Raw genomic sequence first — 18,586 nt, 5'->3', positions numbered from 1 at the left:
AGAGGAAAGGAGAAACAGTTTCAATTTGTCATGCTCTCTAAAGTGTAAAAATAAACATGTTGGGGGACAGGGCTTTATCTGGGGGTGGGGAGAAAGAAAGAGAACCTTATAGGCTTCTGGCCTGCTCTGAAGAATTTGGCAGATTTGTTATTAACTCCTCTCCTCTCCTCGTACATTCAGTAAAACCAAGAATTAGGGCTTTTATCTTCAGCAAGAACTGTGGTGTCTCTGGCCTATCTTCTGATCATCATCAAGTCCCATTCAGCCTCTTTTTACTCCTGTGACATCCAGTCCATCAGTCCATTTTGTTCCTCTGAAGCACTGTCGTCTTGATTCTCTGTTGTGGCTTCCTCTTGCTTGTGTATCTTGCACTGTTAATTCATCCCTGTCCTCAACTTTTAACACACTTGCCCACTCTTCCAATTAACACTTTGCCCCTCTCATCGCAAGCCCTGGCTCCCACCACCACCGTTTGGTATCTCTATCCACGTTCCTGGGCAACTGAACACCTCTGGAAGAGAACCAAAGAGCTGGCCGATTTCATCCACAATAAATTCATCCTCTACTACTTCTCCTCTGCCATCATCCTGAATAAATAACTTCACCTCTCTGATCAACACCAACTCTATGAATCCCAAGCGCCTACTGAGATATCCCCCATCCTGTCATTGCTCCCTGCTCAAGATTTTGTTGCCTCCTTCGTTGCTCAAATTAAATCCATACACTCTGAGCTCTCTGTTTCTCTCTTTTTCCCTGCCTTCAAACTGCCCCTCCTCTGGAACCTCCTCCTATCTTGTCTTCTTTCTCTCCTGTCACATATGATTTATTGACTACCATTATCTTCCATGCCCCCTTCATCCTGTCCTCTCCTGTCTTCTTGTTGCCATCTCACCTGCCATTATCCATCTTCCTCAGTACATTATCAACCTCTCTCTCCTCTGTTTCCCCTATTCTCATAAAACCATTGCTTGACCCATCCTATCTCTCCAGATACCACATAATTTCCCTTTTCCTTTTTTAAATGTAATTTTATTGTATTTTGAAAGAAGCTTAACAAAGTAAAGGCAACAACAAGAAGAAAGTACCTAATAATAGTTCAAAATCACTAGAGAAACAAAGGAATTCACTAATTATAAATCTTAGTCTGTAATTGATATTTTTATGGAACATCTACAATAAAATGGGCTGTTTAGGAGCTCCATACCTAACGAAAGTAAAAAATACAAATTTTACAACATATAAAGGATATTAATCAGAAAAAAATAGGCAACTGTACTTTGTGGGACTATCAAAAGGTTGAAGTGCCAACATAGGAAATGAACGGAAACTATGGTGTCATAATACCATCTTCATTATTTTCCTCTTTAACTCCCAATGTCTGGAATTAGTGGTTTACTTGCTTTACCTCAACACTTTCTTCTTCAACTCTCTCCTATCAGCTTTTACCACCTGCACACCACTGAGGACTTCTTAAAATGAAAGATTTATAGCACACTCATGACTGGCCACTCACGGAAGTTTGCGAGTCATTTTGACAACAATGTGGGCATCCTGCACATCTCCCACTCTTTCCCTCGGTTATTCTGCTTAAAAATAAACCTCAAAAAATCTGATTCTTCTGAAATACCTTGGGATTTTCTCCTGTGCAGACAAAGTTGTGCCACAAAACACCTTCTAATCCTAAAATTGCACTGGATAGACCTGCCGGAAGAGATCAGTCTCAAAACTTTCTTAAATGCTGATAGACTGTTAAGTTGACGAGCCTCCTTCAGCAGGCCATTCCACAGTCTGGGAGCAGCAGAAGAGAAGGTCCTCTGGGTAACAGTTGTCAATCTAGTTTTTGCTGGCTGAAGTAGATTCTTTCCAGAGGACCTAAGTGTGCAGGGCGGATTGTATGGGAGAAGGCAATCCCGCTGGTAGCCTGGACCCAAACCATGTAGGGCTTTAAAGGTGATAACCAACACTTTATACTTTGCCCGGAAACTAATTGGCAACCAGTGAAGTGATTTTAAAACTGGTGTAATGTGGTCACTCCTAGGTGCACTGGTGACCAGCCTGATTGCCATATTTTGAACTAGTTGAAGTTTCTGGACTAGGCACAAAGGTAGCCCTATGTAGAGCGCATTGCAGAAGTCAAGCCTTGAAGTTACCAGCATGTGCACTACCGTCTTTAGGTCTTCTAACTTTAGGAAGGGGCACAGCTGGCGCATCAGCCGAAGCTGATAGTAGGCACTCCTGGCTGTTGCTTCTATGTGGGCTGTCATTTGGAGCGACGGATCCAGAAGTACCCCCAAGCTGTGAACACAGTCCTTCAGGGGGAGTGTAACCCCATTCATATATATGAGCTGGAAAGTTTTAAATTACAGGCCACATGGTCACTGGTCTCCTCCCATGTAATTCAGCTCCTTTCAAATGCGGAAAAGAAGCAGAAAGCAAAGTAATGGTAAGCAAACCGCCCTCATTTTTTTTAAAAATCACTGATTACCTCCTCACTGCCAAATCTATGGGCTTCTACTCAGTCCTCATCTTCCTTGACCTTTCTGCCACCTTTGATACAGCTCATCACTCTCTCCTATTTGATCCCCTTTCTGCTTTAGATCTCTGTGATTCTCTCTCTAGCTGGTTTTCTTCCTACATGTCTAATTGCTCTTGCAATATCTCCATGGGTGGGAAATCTTCTGCTTTCCCTCTCTCCGTTGGGGTCTATGTGGGCTCTGTACTTGGGTTTCTACTATTCTCTTTATATACTTTGTCCCTCGGTAAGCCTCATCACATCCCATGGCTTTCAGTAGCACCTATACACTGATGATGTAGAAGAAGAGCTGTGGAATGGTTCATTATCCACACTGCTGTGGTGGTTGGAATGGAATGTTCTGGGGGCTGACTTAGGGGGAAAGTTGACAGTTGGAGAATCAGTTGGAGACTGGAACAGTTATTATGCTGTTTTAGTGTTAACTCACTCTGTATAAAGTAATAAAAAACCTGTTTGGCTCAAAAGAAGCGATCAAATATGTTAAAAATGTAGCAGAGGACAGTTTAGAACCAAAACAGACATTACTTTAAATCTATTTCTAGCAGCTGCGGTTACCCCCCCCTTTTTTTTAAAAAAAATCTAGAGTAGGCATAGCGTCCTGGATCTTTAAAAAACCCTGAACTTTCCCTCTCCATGCTGGGATCTTTTCAGATCAGCCCCCCTGCACTTACTTTAAAGGAAAAAGGAAAGGAAAAAGACGTAGCTGCTAGTTACAGATTGAAAGCAATGTCTGTTTTGGCCTTACTGCTGCTGTTTACCGTAAAGTGATCAACTTCTGTCTAGAATCTGTGTTGCATTGATCGGTGAGAGAGCCTCTGCAGCTGCCAGCTGTGCTTCCATTTTTCAGGCCATAATCAGTGAGAGGAAGATGAAACAATAATGGAATGGAAAATCTCTATATGGAAATAGAGGACAGCTGTGTCTACTCCAAAACGTCGCCCTTCTAAGTTTGTACAAATACTTGGGGATCTCTGGAAAGGAGTGAGCCAGGTGGCAGAGAAAAGTTGAATGGCTGGGACACATTACTCAATATCTCAATAGTGGAAACATTTGATGAAGAAGCTCATGGGCTGTCACTGTAAAACAGCCCAAGGAATAGAACAGCACAGTTGGGAACTTCTTGGGAAGATGTGGCAATAGTAATCGCAAGTAAACAAATCTTTCCTGAGAATTTAAGGTGGCTGAGCAGTTTGGAGCTCTGAATAAAAAGAATGATTTTTCTAGCCTGGTGGATCTGATTGAATTAAGACTTTGATGGGGTTATGCAGAGATGGAAGTAATGGAAGCAGTTGTTAGAGCAATTGCCCCTCAAACTAGTTTGAGAAGCTACATGGAAAGAAATCATGCAATGACCCTGCTTAAATTAAGAAGGATTCTCAGAGCCTATTAGTGTGAGGAGTGTGCCACAGAGCGGCATGTCATCTTGCCTAATGCTTTACAGGAAGTGAAAGAACACTCGAGATTTCTTGTTGTGGACCATGGACTTAATGTCTGCTTTGCAGGACAAAGGCTCCACTTTAAAACCCAATCCCTGCTTGGTACAGAGCGCATTTCTTAATTCAGTTTCCACAGGGCTGCAGAGGGACCTTGATGATGCCTTACTTCAGCATTCCCCAACCTGGCACCCTTCAGATGTGCTAGCCATACTGGCTGGGGATTATAAGAGCTGTGATGTAGCACATCTGGATGGTGGCTATTTGGGGAAGGCTTCCTTAGTTGTAAGATGGTTCACTCACAGATGAAACTCTGCTGGAGAGACATAGTATCGTTATCAGTTGGGAAAGAGTGGAAACAGAAGAAAATGACCATGAGAGTGCAGGGAATGTGGGTGATCTCCATGTACTGATGTGTGCTGATGCTGAGTTGGAGTTTCCTCAAGTAATGACTACCACTAAGAAAAAAACTTATATGCACTTCCCCTTGCTGTCTCCTGGAATGCCTCCATCAAAACTGTCATCTTGGCCCTGTGGGGAAGAAGAAAGAACAAGGGGACAGGAGCAGGCAGAAGAAACATCACGGCCTGCTCCTGTTGGACTCTCTCTCTCTCTCTCCTCCCCCCCCTCCCTCCTGAACTCCTGTTCCTTGTGTGTCATGTCTTTATTAGACTGTAAGCCTGAGGGCAGGGACTGTCTTTTTTGCTAAGTGTAAGCCGCTCTGAGAGCCTTTTTTGGTTGAGGAGCGGGGTATAAATATAATAAATAAATAAATAAATAAAAAGACACAATTTCTGGAAAACTTTGGGATTATACTCCTAGGCCAGCCTCACCTAACCTCGTGCCCTACAGCTGTTTTGGACTACAACCTCCAGCATTCATGATCATTGGCCATGCTGGCTGGGGCTCATGGTAGTTTAATTCCAAAACCGATTCAGTGCACCAAGTTAGTGAAGGCTGCCCTAGTCCCTGTACCTTACTGTATCTAAACCAAAATATGTGTAATTAAAATAATAACTTATTTGTCCCCAACTTATGCATATCTCCATAGCTCCACTTCCTCTGTTCTTTCCCTGTGTCTATTTTAGATTATAAGCCCCATGGCGGTAAGGATTTGCTATACCTGTTCTTTGTGAAGTATTATGTACATAGATGGTGCTATAATATAAAAGCTATTAGAGAATGGAGCAAGCTCCACTCCTATACTTTTCAGTTTCTGTTCAGTTTTATTTTAGGCTAACAAAACATCCTATTTTCTTAGCCTAAAATAAAATGAGTAGGAGGTGTATAATAGAGGTATTCCTGTATTTGGAGATGTCTCTATATATTAGTCATAAATGAGCTGAAATCATATTTTAGCCAGAAGGGTCTATTTGCATATCTGAAAAGATACTAACATTTTAAAGGGTACTAAGTTGCCCGGTCCAACAAAAAGGAGGAATCTTTGATATGCTAGCACCGCTACTAGATAACAGAAGAAGCAGTATGGTAAAGTTTCTGAGGCAAACATTTGGATGAGCTGGAGTACTTCTCCCACCTCATAACTTCTTCTAATAGTGAATTCAAGTGTTTGAATGTAAACAGGACTGGAGCTGAAACAGAGCCACAAGAAAAAAGAGGAAGGTATCTGCATGCTTGGGAGCAATTGAAGATGTGTAGTAGAGACATATAAAATATATAAAACAAACAAACCCAAAGACAAGTACAATATATAAAAGGCAGGAGCCGCACTACTGCTTTATAGTGGTACTGAAGTATACTGACAACTGTTGGGACCCATCTACACCAAGCAGAATATAAAATTATGAAAGTGGTATGAAAGCAATATATGGCATGTGTCATGGGCCCCAACACTTCAGTACCGCTACAAAGCAGTAGTGTGGCCCCTGCCTTTTGTACTGCTTTCATAGTGGAATATCCTGCTTGGTATAGATGAGCCCTCTGTGCCTGGCGGTGAACTCCACACGTACATTTATGGCTGTAGAACATCCAATTTTTCTCCCCCAGAAGTATTCATTTTGAATATGTATATATGTGAATGTTTGTTGGTCAGTATCATGTATCAAGAAAACCATGGAATCGAAGGAATTAAATGCATGTGCAAAGCTGCCTTCAGGGACCGTTATTGCAGAACTGTCTCTAAGTTGAAAAAGACCGCTAACTAAGCAAAACTGTCTAAACACAATGAATTAAGGGAAATTTGAAATGCAAAGGGTAAATTTCTCTTTCCTGAGGAAAAAGAGCAGACATTAGAAACTTTGTTTGCAAAGATAAAAGCTGAGTGTACTGACCCACTTACAGGTTGCCCAATACCCCCTGTCATTCACAATGTGATACTATGTCCTTGAATGCTCTGTGGCTGTTCCCCACCCCCCACCCCATGTTTATGCCTTAGTGTTCTTGGCACGGTTTCTATGCATCTTTGAACTCTTGTACTGTCAGAAGCCAAAATGCAAATAGCTTTATGTGAAGGGGCAGAGGAAGCTGGTGGATAAACACTCGAATGCAAATGTAGGCTAGCTGGTGTCCTCCAATGTTTTGGACCACAGCTGCAATCATCCCTGACCACTGGGGCTAATGGGAGTTGTAGTCAAAACATCTGTAAGACATCAAGTTGGCTTTTCCTGCTCTAACCAAAGTTAATGTGGATAATTATCATTTCACCAGCTGATAGATTCCATGCTGGATAAGACTTCTATTCTTTCATTTTTTGTGAAATGTGTCTTTTTCTGATGCCACCTTTGGAAGACCCCAACTGCTATCACAAAATAAATGACAGGACTATTAATGCTGATTTATTTCCTCTGCAAAAATAATTTTCTAGGGACTGTAAATGATAGATTAATCTTGCTTTAGCACCCTCACTCATTCACCTACATGACTGGCCACATCCAGCAGTTTCAGTTCTAATTAGATTAATATGATGGAGGTGTGGTGAGAATTATCCCTCTGTTTCTGATGTTCAGGCTGTTAGTGCCATTGCTTATTTAGCCAAAGTAGCACCATCCACACGCTAGAGGGGCGGGGAGATGAGCAGGCTTGGAGCAATCTATACTTTGCGCAAGAACAAACAATTTCTGGGGGTGGGAACCCTAAGGGCGGATGCTAAAAACAGCCCAATGAAAGCACAGCATACTGATAGGCCATGGAATGCTGATAAAATAGGAGTGGCTGAAATGCTGAACAGGGAACACTGCAACATTTTATTGCAGGCCCCACTTGTTTTACATGTAATTATTTTTGACGCACCATCTAACTTCATAATTCTGGCATGGCATTAAACTTGTGTCACTATGAATTTGATATCGGTCCTCTCCTAGGTATGCTCGACAAGACTTAGAAGGACTTACATCTCTTCAGTTACTATCTTCAGACCACGCTAATTAATATTTTTTGAAATGCATATGCATCCATATGCACACATGTATTTCCAGCTCTCATCATCCCTGGGATGGGAGAGGGGAATGTAAATGTTTAAATGCTGCCAGCCTAGCCATTTCTGTGAGCCACCAATCTGAGGCAGTAACAAGGGCTGCATGGTATGTCTATGGTAGATGGCAAGCTTTCCTTTACTACTTCACCTGTTGTCAATTTGATGGAGTCCTTGTTCCATTTTATACTGCATGAGGACATTTTGTGGCTATGGACAGTGCTGGATTTAGGAACAAGTCAAGTAAGCCATGGCTTGGGGGTGGGGGCTAAATATGTTAGAGATAACTAAGATGTAAGATAAATAAACTGAAATCGCTTTGGCTTAAATATGTTGGAAAGCCTGGTGTGGTTTACAGCAGAGTTGCCTTACATAGAGAAAGTGTGGCAATGCAGCACTTAGTACTGGAGGTAATAAGCACAAAGTAGAGCTAGTTTAAAAGAAGTTCAAATCAACTTACTTTATTAATCCTTTTATACAAATCTTCAGGCTATCTAACACTGCTACAAGCACCCCGTAATGCTGGCTGTTACCCTTTCATTACCTTTCTTATTATAATGTAATATACTTTTTTCTCTGTATATTTATGGCATGGGGCCTCTGAATTTTGATACGGCTTAGGGCTTCAGCATGTCTCAATCTGGTCCTGGCTATGGAGGATCCCTCAGGATAGGGTCTGGACTAAGTCACTTTTACAGAGGAAGTTTAAGGTAATTCGTCAGCCTGCAATCTGAGTAATGTCAGCTGGGAGCCCACGGATATCTCTTTCTCAAGCTGTAAATTTACGTGCCACCACCTGCTACATCTTTCGATAATTCCCTACACAGGCACAATAGCAAGGATTTGCTGAGCCTAAATGAGAAAATGCACAGACCAGTTCCCGAGGGACACACTATCGGACACACCACTTAACTCAACCGACCTATATACACATACTATAAAAGGAAGTGTATACATGTCTCTGTGTGTTGTTAGCATCCCTATTATAACAGTGATAGTAATGTCTGTGTGGCCTGGCTGGTGTCCCATCCAGCAACAGAAGACTTGGCTAAATGGGGCAGAGAGCTGCTTCTCCACAAGCATGTGCTCTCTTTCTCTTTGTCTAGTGTGCTACAAATATACCCTCAGCGATGGTATATTTGTAGCGCACTAGGTGCTGCTCTAGCAGGGACTTTTCTGGTGCATCTCAATTTGTACTGTGTATGAATGAGTTTGATAAAGACAGGCCCTTTCCACTCCCCTTTAATGATCTTACATTTCTAACCCAGCAAATTATGACCTGCCCAAATCTGATAAAGGTTATTAGCTTCATGTTGAACTTCATTAGCTATGGTCAGGAAAGGGTGGTGGTGGACCCCTTGTTGATGTTGGCTACTCAGAGTTAGTCTTTGGTCCATGTTGTACGATAATTAGCAGTTACATATTGCTTTTTTTGAAAGTTCAAAATATGTCACATATATTGTCTCAGTAATCTTTACAATGGTCAGTATTATTATACCCATATTATAAATTAGGGGGTTCGAGGCTGAGAGAGAGTGAGTAAGATTTGAAAAGGGGATTTCCCAGCTCACACACCCTTAGGAGTTGTTCATATTATACACTAAACCACACTTAAGTAGTTGGGCCTGTTCAGCACGGAGAGGGGTAATGAAACCATGGTGCATACGTCCCCCCACATGACTGTGGCTTCCTTATTCATCCCCGTTCCATGGTTCCTTCATCGTCTTCCCACTGCTGCAGCCATGTATCCCAGCAGCCACCACAGCAGGAATGACATTGCGACAGCTACTGCAGCCCTCGCTATGTGATGGCGACCATAAATGCTAGAGGGTCACTGGATGTTCTGAATGCTCTAGGCGTCCGTCTTGATGGTTGCCACAATTTCATGCATTATACGACATCGTAAGCCACCCTAGGCCCCTTACCCTACTGTAGAGAGCGTGTATCTGAGGGGTACTTTACCAATCGTGGGCAGGAAAAACACCCGTCACTCAACACACTAACCACATGTTGGTCACTCCCAAACGTGACCCACAGTGGGTTAACGTTACATGTGAACCCAGACATTGACTGTGGAATTTTGTTGAATTGTTGGTTGTTTATTGAACCGTGGGTTAGTGTGTTGTCTGAACCCAGGACATTTTCTGCAAGATGGCTTGTTAACCATGCAGTGTGGTTTATTTTTCTCAAACTAGTAACCTAGGGAACCCGTGCTTTGTTGTTGGGTTGTTCAGAATAGTTAACAAACCCCCCTGAAGAAAATGTCCTGGGTTTAGACAAAACGCTAACCCATGGTTTAACAACAACCCACACTCAACCCACTGAGTGTGTGTTAGTGTGTTGTGTGAACAGCCCCTTAGTCATCACACTTGCAGCTCGTAATAGGAAAATGGCTTTTCAGCAAAGAGAGCGATACCTGATTCAAAACTGATCTAGATTATTCCATTCCTGCTAGGTGCCACACTTCTCATTCTGTTCCTTAAAATATGTTTCTAATTATGTACCTCAAAAGTAAGTGTGTGTGCACACTACATACATGTGTTCCCAAACCATCTCACCATCTCCTACTTGTGCGTCATTGGGGACCTAACATTGACTTGTTTTGTCAGGTAGTGTGGTGATCCTTTCTCACTAATGTAATGTTACCATTAAGTGAAACCTGTGAATGCAATTGTCAGATAAAGCCATAAACTTCCTTTGGTTTCCTTCTTTGTTCAGGTTATGATCATTGGAAGGGGCAGGTGTTAAATTCAGATGAACTTCATGAACTGTATGACGGACTGAAATTGAACAATGTCAACCATTATGACTATGTACTTACTGGTAAGTACTTCTTTGTCTCTGTGAGAATTTGATTGTGATAATTAAAAAAACTAATATACTTTGCTGGGCTAAAATTGCTGGAACCTTGTTCTAGGTTAATGCTTAACTGTAATTAAAGCAAAAAGAAGGAATTAGTTCCAGAGGAGAGTTTGAGCAAAGATGGTCTTCTCTCAACCTTTTAACCATGGTTAAGACATAACCCGATATTATGTCCGCACTGACCCTTTGAGAAGCATTTATAAAGAATCCTTAGCAGGAAGTTTATGATATAAAGCTTTGTGTCCAACAAAATAGTATTTCCTGTCTCGCAGATTATTAACATGGTCTCACCTCATTGCATTCAGTGCATCTGTTTTTAATTTCATTTTGTATATTTCCTTACTGCTGTGTATAAACTGGTTCTAAAACTTGCAGGATGAAATTGATTGCCATATTGATTTATGCAACTTCCATGAGAAAGGAGGTGTTTTCAAACCTAGAGATAACGGGAAAATTTAATGATACGGGTCTGGAATTATAACCCATAAAGGCTATTCTGCCATGAAGGGTATTGCACAGCTGACAAATTATTTTTCTCTTTGGTTTCCATGGAGTTCTTGGAGTAAAAGGAGATATTTAATAATAAAGTGAATAAGATTGCACTGATATAGTGGAATGAATTTCCAGCATAAACAGGTTCCATTTGTTTTGAAGATATTTCTAATTTTTTCCCTGAGGAAAACGTTCATTTGCAAAATGATAGAATAGCTTCACTGAAGCTTGCATGGCGACAGCTTTCCTTTCTCTTACCAGAGTTAGCCAGCTAAAAGATGTTCTGCATGCACTATTCTCAATGTTATCAGGTTTCTTTTGGCTCTAGGCTCCTATAAAGCCTATACCATTTGAAGCTGATTTGAAAATATTGCTCTGTTCCTGTATTGTGGGTTGTTCAGGTCAGCTTAATTGTAGGATGCTGGATTTTTAGGGAGTTGACCCACTGAAGCGAATCGGATTCAAACATCCACAGACAGTTATATTCTCTGTGCTGGGTACTTAGGATAAGTCTTTGGGTGGGTCAAGAATATTTTTGGGGGGAAATATTGCACTTGCACAGCCATATCCAGATGAACCCTCTTAGGTGCAAAGTACTATTAAGAATTAGCAAATAAGTATAATATTACATTATCATCAATTCACTCACCCCCAGAGTTTTATTTAGATGTGATATATATAAAATTAGAATACAGTTACATTGTTTTTAAGGATGTTATAGAATTGCTGGGAGATGGCTGGTTGGCCACTATGTGAACAGAGTGCTGGACTAGACGGACCCTTGGTCTGATCCAGCATGGCCCTTCTTATGTTCTTATGCTAATATAAGATTCTGGAGGGAGTTTCATTTTTGTACCTCATAACAGAGAAAAATGAGTCTCATACTCCTGTGCTCCCTTCGCTCTGCTCTCACAGACTAGAAAGCAACATTTGACCCTCAAAGGGGAGTGGATAGTAGGATAGTAGTGTAGGGAGATCCCAAATACAGATAAACACAGTATTATGATAGATTAATATTACTTTCTACCTGGAGAAACAGGGACAAAGGTTAATATGATCCTGTGAGTCCCATACGTCCTGCTCATAACAACTGTGAAATATATGTTTGGGAAAGGCTTCTTTCAATGGCAAAATCATCTCTTGTGACTAGTACTTGTGCAGTGCAATGTGACTCATGACCTGGGCTTTGTCCCATTCTTCAAAGGGAGTGAGTGGGGAGGGATCAGAGCAGGGTCAGAAACTAGGGTTGTCAGATTGGCAACCCAGATAACATGTTTTGGCCTTTAAAACAGTTGAGGTGGAGTAGGAAGTGGTACTAATCAACACTTCCCCAAGCCTCCAGCAAGTCCAGAAAGGGCAGATATTGGCAACCCCTCCATTTTGCAGGTCCTTTTTGGAACACTTGCTGTAGGTGCACAAATTTCCCGTCCATGTACTTCCCAGCCTTTCCTCTAATTTTATGCAAAGTTGCCCACCATTTACTTCCCAGCTATTAAATATGCACAAGTGTTCCTCAAAGATTAAAAAGAAACACCCTTTGAGGGTGGCTGGACAGAACAAATGAAAAACCCTTTGAGGGTGGCTGGACAGAGCCCACACCAGCAGTACTTACACCTGCCTACCTCAGTGCCCCACCCCCACAGTTCACTTCACCCCTTGCAGATGCCTTCTCAGTATTTTCTTCTAAATTGTCAGTGGGATTTGCTAACATCCACTGAAGTGCAGTAACTGCAGCAGTAACTGCTCCGAAAAGGTGCTGCAAAAATGCAGGGGAGGTAATTACTTCCATTTCTAGACTACCTGCAGACTCAGGAAAGTGTTGAAAAGGTGGAGGACACTAAGACGTGTCAGTTCAGCACTTAAAAGTGAGATGATTACATTGCCAAGGAGGAGATATGGTATGTGCCCCCACCCCCACTTTTGGTACATTTACTCTGTTCACAAAACAACCCACCCCCACTTTTTGTTCTTCTGAATTGCAGGACTGGGAGCCTCCTTTCCTTTGCTATTATTTCTCTCCCTGTCCTTTGTAACTCTGCACAGTTAGCCTATATGCAGCCTCGTCTGGTCAATTTCCCTCTGTGTTACCTACTTCGCTTTGGTGCTCCCTTTGACAGCTAAAACATATAAGGAAATTGACTAGGCAAGACTACCCATATGAGACAGACTTAAGTGTGCTCTTACACACTTGACAAAGACTGACAATAATAATAGTAATTTAAAAATTGCAACCCCATCTATGCAATTTTGAGACACCGAAGAAAAGGGGGCAAATGAGTGACCATCTTTCCAAAGTGCTGTTTGAGTGTTGGTGGACAGGAAGTTACTAGCGAAGGCAGCTGGTGGCAGCACTGGTGAGATCACAAAGAGCAGCATAGGCCAATCCAACAACCCACAATAAAATCACTTTCCCAGGTTCAGGTGACACAACAACCCACCATGGGTATGAACAACCCTACAACAAGCCATGGCTTCTCAGGGTGACTTGTTTGCAAAAATTAAGCCACCCTGCAGAAAATGCACCACATTTGATTGGGCAACACAACAACCCACCATGGTTGGCTGTTCATGGTTGGTTGTTGTGTTGTGCGAACCCAGACATTGACTCAGATGCTGCCTCTTAATGCCTGTTGGTACTTCCACTCAGGCTGCTAAGAACCACCCCTGCCTGGTCTCACTGGTTGCTTCAACTAATTTAAAGGCAAAATAAGTTCTCTAGTTGCCAATATGACAACTCTATCAGAAAGTCATAACGTCATAGCATCTTTGGAATTTTTAATTTCTTGAGCCTTGCCATCAAAAGAAATGGATAAGCAGGGTAGTAGTTTAATATTTTCTCAGGTACTGAGCTCTGTTTTCAGCTTTGCATTTCAAATTATTATTATTTTAATTGAACATTAGTAATCATGGCTTGAATCCAAATAAGAGAATGTTTCTACCAAAGAGTATTGTTACATGTGTACACTCCACATTCGAGCGGCAAGACATTTCAGGGATTCCAGCACTTGCTCAGGGTTCAATTTCCTTAGAAGGAGGTCACTGGAGACAGTTGATCTTTCTATGAGATAAATTTTATTTATGCACACATACACATATATGCTGAGCATAAGATTGGAATTCAGCATTAATACATAGTGCCATAGGATTTCTTGCAGAGATCAAGCCAACTCCCTGTCTTCTTTTCAGATTAAGTTCCAGCACAGACTTCTTTGCTATACACCCAGACCTCACTCAGTCCTTCCCCTTGGTCTAGTAGGACAAAAGAATGAGCCATTTGCTCACCCTCACCTATTTCTTCTTGTTCCATCCCAGCTCCCATTAAAACACATCAACAGAATGTTTCCTGCCATCAGCTATCTATTATCAGGTCTTTGAGAGGTGTTGCTTCAAGGCAAATACACCCTAGTTCTGCTTAAAACTTGATCTTAGGATCAAGTTTTACAAAGCTGGGAGGAATCCTGAATCTCTTTGAAATAAGAGGCATGAGCAGTAAGGGGTCCACTAGAAAATCCTTTGGGCTGATCCCAAACACATAACAATATTATTAAAGGCAACTGGCAGCATAAAACATGTTGATGTTTCTACTGTAAGTCCTTTAAAAATATATTTGTAAATTAATTTTGGAAAAATGATCTAAAATGATTAGTGTTTTTCATCAACCCTACTCTGCCTTTGAATACAACCACACTGCTTGTGTAACTCTGTTCTCTTTGATTCCAGCCCCCTACTCCTCCTCTTTACCATTCCAACCTGCTTGTTCATCTGCCTCTCACTCCAGCATGGACAGTGGTGGTGAGAAGAAGACACAAGAGATGCCACTGCCTACTTGCTCACTGGTTTTGGCCTGTCAAGCAAGCATGCGGTGGAAATGATGAGAAAGAGGAGGAATAGCAGCTAGGGACAGTGGTGGTGAGAAAGTAGACTCTCTAAGTGAGGGGACGGCAATGAGGATGTCTTGCCCAAGGGCCCTCAAAAACCTCTATATTATGCACAAGTGACAAATTCCCTTTAGACAGTATTGCCTCTCCCTGGATCTAGTGCCAGTTCTTCTATGCACTCTGGAGGCCTGACTCCCCCCCATATGTTCTGAGGCCTATAAATCCTGTTATCAATATTAGTCTCACTGCACCAATTATTATGGTGCTTGTCTGTCTGTCTGTCCTGCTGCCAATCAACTGTCATGCCATTGGCTCCTCCTCTCTGTGTATAGGAAATTCCTCAGGGAACTAGGGGACTCTGAGACCCTAAGGGACCATGTCATGACACATATTTTTCTCTGTTTCTCAAAGTACCCAGCCCTAGAGTTTTCTGTGTAGGTGTTCTCTCCTCCCCACACACCCTCTCTTCTAGAGGAGAGATTGGGGGTGAAGGTGCATTTAACCATAGGAAAATGCATTTTTGTAAACATCCTCAAGCTTGAATTTCAAGTCAGCCTCAATTTTTTCCTCATGCTAATATGACTTGCAGCCAGGGCAGGCCCCCCTAGACCTCTGGGCCCTTGCAAAGTGTACTTGTCCTTTTTCTCTCCATCCTGCCCTTCTGAAGAATGATCACTAGACATGTAAATTATTCACTGCAGTAATCTCTCTAAATCAATGAATAACTGCAAGGAAAAAAATGTATAAGGGTGTCGTGGATTTCAAAGGCACTGACAAGAGACCAGAAAACTTTACAAGGGTTACTCTTATATAGGTAGTTTGATCCAGGGCAAAGTTTGCCCTTAATTCATCTGAATTACCTACTAAAATCAACAGTGTTGAAGAGCAAGGTGGGAATGAGACAAACCACTTATTCAGCTCATGCTTACTTTATTGTGCACATTTCTGGCTTTGTGAATTAGTGTTCACTTTGCCTCACAGTAAGCCCCATATGGATAGTTAGATTGTGCTTCCTCTTGCCAGTCCTAACCTATCCTCTGTTGTATTCCTCAGAGATAATGTTGAGCTGCTGTACTTCTGCTGGAGTCAGGTGGTGCTCCACCTGATCTGAGTGGCTGTAAAAGGACAGTGAATCTCCCTCCCAGTTGCTGCCATATGGGAAGAAATTCCCCAGTGTTGATGGGAAGTCTTCCATACTTCCTTGGACCCACTATGATTTAGTTGGGGGTGGGGGGTGAGTAGTTGGGAGGGCTCAATTTCACCCCACGCTATTTTTCTACGAGGGCAGGGGGTCCCTAGCATTGGTAAATAGCACCATTTCCATCTTCTGTCTTCCATACTTGGACTGGCCAAGCTAAAAAATACAATAAAGATGAAAATGCTGTCTGTGGGACTTTGTGATTGCTGATTCACACAATGCAAAGGAAGTCAAAATGCTATAGCCAATCTGCATGTGTGAATTGACTAAAATCTAATCATGCATTTTGGGGGCAGAGGTTTAGGTTGGGTTACCACCAGAGGAGGCTGCTTGGGAACTTGCTTTGGGGGAGTTGTGTATGAGTTTTGTTTTATTCCTCTGGACTTGTGAAAAGATAGGCCTGTGAAAGATAGTTCTTTCAAATGTCCATGCAGATAACTTTTCAATACCAAGCCCATTGCAGCTTCTATAAGAGACAGCTACAGGTCTGTTCAAAGAACCACAGGAACTGAGGCCAGACTTTTTTTAAAAAAAGTTTAGACAGAACCTAGTTCATGATGAACAGGTCGTCTGAAACATTTATCACAGGTATGGTTGGCAGTTTGGCATGCCATGGCTAGCCTGTCTACTATGGGTTGAGTGAGAGCTTGGTGAAATGCTAGTTGTGATAAGAACCAACTTCAAGTGAACTGGTTCTTTTACACAGAGTTGTATTTTGACTCAAATCTATTTTTTTCTCTTTTTTTAAAGAATAGCCATTCTTCCAGAGTTTTGGGGGAAATATGTCTTTCACGTCATCTTAATTTTTCTCCCCTCTCATCCTTCCAAAGGCTACACAAGAGACAAATCATTCCTTGCAATGGTGGTTGATATTGTTCAAGAGCTAAAACAGCAGAACTCTAATCTAGTCTATGGTAAGTTTCTAACACAGAAAAATATTTACTTCAGTTATAGTTAGGGAAATTTCCCAAGGTTTGAGACTATTTGAGGGCACATTTACACTAGTAAGGAGTTGGTGTCAGCCACCTTGGTTGTCACCGTTGGCTTTAGGGTTAAAGCTAAAGCATATCACTTGGTTACAGAGAGATTTTGATTCAACAGATAGAAAAACAAAAAGCAAACAAATTCCCCTCAAATCTTAGTGATTAATATTCCTGGGAGCTCCGAAGCACTCAGGGAAAGCACTTAGATCAGGAGTACATAACCTCTTTCAGTCCAAGTGCCAAATTTAATTTCGGAGAAGCTCTTGGAAGATGCATTTTAGTGGTGGGTGGTGCTGAAGGCAAAAGGGGCAAGGCAATAATAATAATAATAATAATAATAATAATAATAATAATAATAATTATTATTATTATTATTATTATTATTATTATTTTAAAAAAACCACTGCATATTTTAGCATAAAGCTCTTATTGTCAGTAACTAAGCCTTAGGAGAAGTATTCCAACCTTTTAGAAGGGGGGGAACTGTACATAAGCCATGAAACCATCAAATGATCAGTGGTTAGGGGAAAGGGGCATGGCCATCTGGTGAACCTTAAAGGGCCAGATTGGGATCTCTAGAGGAATAGATCTGGCCCTCGGGCCTGAGGTTGTGCACCCCTGACATACAGTGCATGAAAATACAAAAATACTGGGGCCAATGTTGGTCTTGATGACACCAACTGGGACTTCAGGGAAATCTGTTAGCGGTGCTGTAGCGATAATAAAAGGGTACTAGCAGGTTGCATCATTTGACAGCAAGAAGCTGATCTCCTCTGATGTTACAATGGGACATTTCAGTCAATCTTTCATTGCATGACCATAGCTTCTCTGATATTAAAAGGCTCCTGAGAGCTGGGGGAGCAGAAAGAATTTGAATTGTATAGGCACATGTTGCAGTCACTGTACAAACAGTGCTTCCAATCTTTGAGCAAGCAAATGAGACCTTGTCATTTCTAATCAATTTAGCAGTTTAATTTATTTATTGTTACATTTATATCACATCTTTTTCCTCTTGCACGGAACCCAAAACTGCTTACATGGCTCTCCTCCACTTCATTTTAGCCTCACAACAATCTGTGAGGTGGGTTACACTGAGAGTCAGTGACTTGACTGGTCCAAAGTCTCCCAGTGAGCTTCATAGACATGTGGGGACTAGAACCTGGATCTCCCATTTCCAGTTCAGCATTCTAGTCATTACACCACACTGACCCTGTTCAGATGATATGCTAGGCCACGGTGGTTTTGAACGAAACATTATGGCTTAGCGTGTTGTGTGAACCATGACTAACCATGGTGGCTACTTAACCATGGTTTAAACACATTCACTAACCATTTGTTGCAAAAGGGTTAGTGGCCTAACCATAGCTTAGTGAGTTGTCTGAACAGGCCCATTGAGGGTTTTCAGAAGTTTCACCTCTTTCAAGCGATGCTCAAAGAATCTGTTCAGGCTGCTGCTGACCATTTCGCTAGTCTAGGTTTTGAGAAGTGTTTCCCTATAATTCTGCTCTCTCCTCCTTCCATGAAACCATGTGAAAATAAAAAGATGATAACTTTCTACTTTTTTAAAGCACTGCTAAGCTTATTGCAGGTTGCAGAGATCAACTTGCAATAAGAACTTGCTGTAACTACCATAGTTCTGCCTTCCCCAACATAGGCCACAGCTAGACCTAAGGTTTATCCTGGGATCATCCAGGGTTCGCCCCTGCCTGAGCACTGGATCCCCTGTGTGTCACCTAGATGAACAGGTTTGACCCCTGGATGATCCAGGGATAAACCA

General features: G+C 41.8%; 1 protein-coding gene across 1 annotated transcript in view; it reads left to right on the top strand.

Moving 5' to 3' along the window:
• Positions 1-18,586, top strand: part of PDXK (pyridoxal kinase) — a 65,517-nt gene that overhangs the window by 23,631 nt on the left and 23,300 nt on the right. Inside the window, exons 3-4 of the mRNA XM_063126572.1 lie at positions 10,115-10,219; positions 16,657-16,740. Coding sequence (XP_062982642.1) covers positions 10,115-10,219; positions 16,657-16,740 — 189 coding nt within the window. The remainder of the gene's footprint in view (positions 1-10,114; positions 10,220-16,656; positions 16,741-18,586) is intronic.

Source organism: Elgaria multicarinata, chromosome 5, assembly GCF_023053635.1.
Source record: "Elgaria multicarinata webbii isolate HBS135686 ecotype San Diego chromosome 5, rElgMul1.1.pri, whole genome shotgun sequence".
Classification (NCBI taxonomy): domain Eukaryota; kingdom Metazoa; phylum Chordata; class Lepidosauria; order Squamata; family Anguidae; genus Elgaria; species Elgaria multicarinata.
This window is presented reverse-complemented; position numbering and strand designations above follow the sequence as displayed.